This window comes from Bufo bufo, chromosome 3, assembly GCF_905171765.1.
Source record: "Bufo bufo chromosome 3, aBufBuf1.1, whole genome shotgun sequence".
Taxonomy (NCBI): Eukaryota; Metazoa; Chordata; class Amphibia; order Anura; family Bufonidae; genus Bufo; species Bufo bufo.
In genome coordinates this window covers 222,422,921-222,428,920 of record NC_053391.1, presented here as the reverse complement: position 1 = coordinate 222,428,920, position 6,000 = coordinate 222,422,921, and the positions used below count along the sequence as shown (strand labels likewise).

Here is a 6,000-nt window from a genome sequence, read left to right as displayed (position 1 = left end):
ATAAAGGAGGACATCATACACACCCTTGAAAAATTATGATTGCTGGCCAGCTGGTGACCCTCAAAAAAATTATGAGCAAGGGCCTAATGGTGACTCTCTAAAACATTAGGGTTGAGGGCCTGCTGCTAAGCTGACCATCTAAAACATTAGGGGTGAGGGCCTGCTGCCGAGCTGACCATCTAAAAAATTTTGTGGGCGAGGGCCTGCTGTCGAGCTGACCATCTAAAAATCTTTGTGGGCGAGGGCCTGCTGCCAAGCTGACCATCTAAAACATTATGGGCGAGGGCCTGCTGCCGAGCTGACCATCTAAAAGATTTTGTGGGCGAGGGCCTGCTGCCGAGCTGACCATCTAAAAATTTAGGGGTGAGGGTCTGCTGCTGAGCTGACCCTCTAAAACATTATGGTTGAGGGCCTGCTGGTGAACCTAAAAACATTATGGGTGAGGGCCTGCTGGTGACCCTCTAAAACATTATGGGTGAGGGCCCGTTTCTGAGCTGACCCTCTAAAACATTAGGAGCGAGGGCAGCCTAATAAGCATGTAGATATGATGGAGGAGTAGGAGGAGGACGAGAAAAGGGAGATTGAACCATATACCCTTTTTACTGGTGGAAGGGGTGCATGGGAATACAGTGTATTCAATACACCATAAAAGCCCCATTTAGAGTCCCTTTATGTTCAGCCACTTTACTCTGGTGGAATAGAAAAGTCAGGGACAATTCAGGCCTTCATTTTTATAAGAGTCAACTAGTCAGCATTTTCAGTTGACAGGTGGATGCGCTTATCAGTTATTATGCCCCCAGAAGCACTAAATACACGCTCTGACAAAACGCTGGGGGCAGGGCAGGCCAGCACCTCCAAGGCGTAGAGCGCCAGTTCGTGCCACGTGTCCAGCTTGGACACCCAATGGTTGTAAGGCACACAGGGATCACTGAGGATGCTGACACGGTCTGCTACGTACTCCTTCACCATCTTCCAAAAATGTTCCCTCCTTGTGACAATAGGCCGTGCATCAGGTTGAGGGTGCTGGCAGGGTGTCATAAAACTGTCCCAGGCCTTGGAGAGTGTTGCCCTGCCTCCAGGGGCGGACTGAGCGGTCGGGCACTTCGGACGTGGTCCGAGGGCCCGGCCGGGATGGGGGCCCGCTGCAGCAGTGCACATGTCAGTCGTCACTGTGTTCCTTCTGCACCGCACTGACGTCACACACACATCGTGGCCACAGAGTTCGCTGAGGTAGTGGTTTTGGGTTAAGTGGTAACCTATGCAGCTTTATGTCTCAGCCGTGTCTGGTCTGAAAGAAATTGAAAGACTGTGCTGGGCTGGCGGCGCTGCTGTTGCTGTGGGCTGTGGCAGGGCCGGGGTGAAAAGGGGAGAAAAATAAGTTATAAAAAAGTCTGATAAATACCAGTGTGAATGAAGGACTGTTGAAAGGGGTTAATAACTACTGAAGGCCCTTCACAGTAGTTATTAACCCGTTTCAGCAGTCCCCCATTCGCAGTATTTATTAACCCCTTTCAAAGTTGCGTAAAGGGTCAGACATCAATGCCCACTCGTCCCACGTGAAAAGCAGAAGCTGACTGGAAAGGCAACGACCATGTTGCAGCTGGTATTCCACTACTGCCCTCTGCTGCTCACAAAGCCTGGCCATGTGGAACGTGGAGTTCCAGCGCGTGCCAACGTCTCACAATGGTCTGTGAGCTGGCAATTGCAAGCGCTGCAGCAGCGTTGCCAGACCGTCACCACCGCCTAATAAAAAATTACACTGAATGAAGGTCACTGATATTTAGGATGTGCACACGTTAAACAGGAGGTATAGCGCAAGTAATGTCGCTGTCACCACCGCCTAATAAAAAATTACACTGAATGAATGTCACTAATATTTAGGATGCGCACACGTTAAACAGGAGGTATAGCGCAAGTAATGTCGCTGTCACCACCGCCTAATAAAAAATTACACTGAATGAATGTCACTGATATTTAGGATGCGCACACATTAAACAGGAGGTATAGCGCAAGTAATGTCACTGTCACCACCGCCTAATAAAAAATTACACTGAATGAATGTCACGGATATTTAGGATGCGCACACATTAAACAGGAGGTATAGCGCAAGTAATGTCGCTGTCACCACCGCCTAATAAAAAATTACACTGAATGAATGTCACTGATATTTAGGATGCGCACACGTTAAATAGGAGGTATAGCGCAAGTAATGTCGCTGTCACCACCGCCTAATAAAAAATTACACTGAATGAATGTCACGGATATTTAGGATGCGCACACATTAAACAGGAGGTATAGCGCAAGTAATGTCGCTGTCACCACCGCCTTATAAAAAAATTACACTGAATGAATGTCACGGATATTTAGGATGCGCACACGTTTAACAGGAGGTATAGAGCAAGTCATTTCGCTGTCACCACCTCCTAATAAAAAATGACACTGAATGAATGTCACGGATATTTCGGATGCACTAACGTTATACAGAAGATGTAGCGCAGGTAATGTAACTGTCCGCAGCGGACACCGTCTATAGAAAAAGTGCACTGGATGTCACAGATATTTTTAGGCTGCGCACACGTTAGACAGGAGATGTAGTGCAAATAATGTCGCTGTCTGCAGCGGCCAAACAATTGCAAACTATTTAGCGCAGGTTGCGCTAAAAATATATATTGCTGCCAGATACAACTATAGTCCTTAAAAGGACTTTTGGGTCTCTAACGAGTTTTAGCAATTTAGCGCAGGTTGCACTAAAAATATGTATTGCTGCCACACACAATAGTCCTTAACAAGTATCAAAACTAAAATATTGTTATTTCAATCCCTACATTATCTCTCCCTTCTGCTCTCCAGCTCTTCCTGACTAATAATGAGCCGAACACGTGTCATCAGGTGCTATAGTTTCCAGCCAGCCAATTACTGTAATGCCAGCAACTAACATGGCTACGGCATTACAGTGAATGTTAGTGCGTAGCAGCCAACAAATGTGCGCGGAGGAGACTCAAGCATCGCGCTCGAGCGCACACAGTATTCGGCCGAACACTGCCATGTGCCGAGCATCACAATGCTCGAGCCGAACTAGTGTTCAACAGAGCATGCTCGCCCAACAATAGTTCACATGTGACTGAATAGCTGTGGAACTGCAACTGCAGATTTTCGTGCAGCAGAACTGCAGCATTGTATGGTACCAGCGAAGTGGATGAGAATTTCAGAATTCTCATCCACATTGCTATCTAAAAAAAAAGCTGCGGTATTGCGGATTTCAACATTTTTTGTGAAAAGAATGAAACTGTGTGTGAATTCAGCCTGAAAGATGGCAGGGGACCAACACTGGTGGTGGGAATCTTCTACAGTCTCATCAGTGTATGTAACAATGGGCATTGTGGTGCAGAACTCCAGATACAATCTAAACGTTCAAGTCGTGGCAGAGCCCAAATTCTTCATGTGACTTTATTACCATAATGTATGTGTCTGAAGTAAAAAGTGCCAAATCAACAAGTGAAGATATAAAGCTACTAAGGTCTTGTTCTAGACATGCGGTGCCCTGCAGTCTGTGCCCCCTCCCATGGCAATGCCTGGGCGGCTCCTCTTACTTCCTCACACCTCTTGTAAGTAGCTGCGCTTAAAACAAGAATTGAAGAACTTAGCCCCAGAGCAAATAACGGGAGGAAGGAAGAAAGGAGACGGCCAGTGTAGCAGAGCTGAGACAGTAAGTGAAGGAACCATACTAAGGAAGGAGGAAAAGGGAAGTTCAAACCCCACACAGGTATTTGAAAGTAAGTGACGTTTCCTTTGTAGCAGAGCAGGAAGGTGAGGCTCCATACAACCTGCCTGTCCTCCCTGGCATTATAATCTCCAGCTCTGCCCTCCCTCCAGGTTCTGAGAGACTGTGCCAGCTCCCCTGCCCTGCTCAGGGGTCTGGGAGAGTGAAGGATGTGGTGGGATGAGAACCTTCTCGCCCTCTTCAGGAGGAACCTGCAACCCACCATCACTTATTGGAGCGTTTTCTTCAGCTTTGGACTATGCATTGCGTTTTTGGGACCCACACTGTTGGATCTAAGGTGCCAGACTCACAGCAGCCTGCAGGACATTACATGGGTCTTCTTCTCTCAGCAGTTCTGTCTCCTTGTTGGCAGCACTGTAGGAGGATCCTTCAAGAAGTCGTGAGTACCAGATAAGAGTTCCCAAATGTTAGCTGGCTACTGATGTTATCTATCTATCTATCTATCTATCTATCTATCTATCTATCTATCTATCTATCTATCTATCTATCTATCTATCTATCTATCTACAGTATCTATCTATCTATCTATCTATCTATCTATCTATCTATCTATCTATCTATCTATCTATCTATCTATCTATCGTATCTATCTATCTATCTATCTCATATCTATCTATCTATCTATCTATCTATCTATCTATCTATCTATCTATCTATCTCATATCTATCTATCTATCTATCTCATATCTATCTATCTACATGGAAGACACCAGTATTATAGGTTTTTGTTATTTTCCAGTGGGGCTCCTGATTGTCAGGTTATTCCTCTGGTATAGTGGCAATATCTAGTCGCTAAAACAGTTATCCAGGATTAGGGTCTATTCACATGATCGTAGGCTGTCCGTGCCCATATTGAAAACCGCAAGCTAACCGGCCGTGTGAATCCTGTATCGTGGACGTGGACCCATTGACTCGAACATCACTGCTGCAGGCCCCTTTCCGCTTTCACCACGCTCCCTTTTTAAAAAGTGAAAAGGGTGGTGGTAAGAAGTGACAAACGCAACAATTTTTTTAAAAGTTGCAGTAATAAAATGGCAAACGCAAAATATGCTACTTTTTAATGCCACTTTTCAGGTGCAAAGGAGATGATAAATCTCCTCCATAATCTGTGGACACGAGTGGTGCTGTTTTGGAAAGAAAGCAGGTATGTTTTCCTAATTCTGGACAACATCTTTAAAGGGAACCTGTCACCGGGATTTTGGGTATAGAGCTGAGGACATGGGTTGCTAGATCGCCGCTAGCACATCCACAATAACCAGTCCCCATAGCTCTGTGTGCTTTTATTGTGTCAAAAAAACTGTTTTATAGATATGTAAATGAACCTTAGATGAGTCCTGTCTCCTCCATGCTTGAGAGATGAGTCCTGCGTTCTCTGACTCTGAGCCCAGCACTGCCCCGCATCCTCCGAATCTCCTCCTTGCTCCCCGACGTCACAAAGCTAGAGTGCCGTAATCTCGCGATGCGCGAGCTAGCCACTATGCCGACACTGCGCATGCGCTAGCTCGCGCATCGCAAGATTACGGCGCTCTAGCTTTGTGACGTCGGGGAGCAAGGAGGAGATTCGGAGGATGCGGGGTGGTGCTGGGCTCCGGAAACATTAGTAGCCTCATTTACATATATATAAAATCTTTTTTGACACAATAAAAGCACACAGAGCTATGGGGACTGGATATTGCGGATGTGCTAGCGGCGATCTAGCAGCCCATGTCCTCAGCTCTACAGGGAGTGCAGAATTATTAGGCAAGTTGTATTTTTGAGGATTAATTTTATTATTGAACAACAACCATGTTCTCAATGAACCCAAAAAACTCATTAATATCAAAGCTGAATATTTTTGGAAGTAGTTTTTAGTTTGTTTTTAGTTTTAGCTATTTTAGGGGGATATCTGTGTGTGCAGGTGACTATTACTGTGCATAATTATTAGGCAACTTAACAAAAAACTAATATATACCCATTTCAATTATTTATTTTTACCAGTGAAACCAATATAACATCTCAACATTCACAAATATACATTTCTGACATTCAAAAACAAAACAAAAACAAATCAGTGACCAATATAGCCACCTTTCTTTGCAAGGACACTCAAAAGCCTGCCATCCATGGATTCTGTCAGTGTTTTGATCTGTTCACCATCAACATTGCGTGCAGCAGCAACCACAGCCTCCCAGACACTGTTCAGAGAGGTGTACTGTTTTCCCTCCTTGTAAATCTCACAT

General features: G+C 45.2%; 1 protein-coding gene across 1 annotated transcript in view; it reads left to right on the top strand.

Annotated features, from left to right (window-relative positions):
- Nucleotides 1–3,496: 3,496 nt before the first annotated feature.
- The window catches only part of MFSD4A (major facilitator superfamily domain containing 4A), a 96,228-nt gene continuing 93,724 nt past the window's right edge, over nt 3,497–6,000 (top strand). The window contains exons 1-2 of the mRNA XM_040423972.1: nt 3,497–3,773; nt 3,874–4,160. Coding sequence (XP_040279906.1) covers nt 3,931–4,160 — 230 coding nt within the window. The 5' untranslated portion in view covers nt 3,497–3,773; nt 3,874–3,930. The remainder of the gene's footprint in view (nt 3,774–3,873; nt 4,161–6,000) is intronic.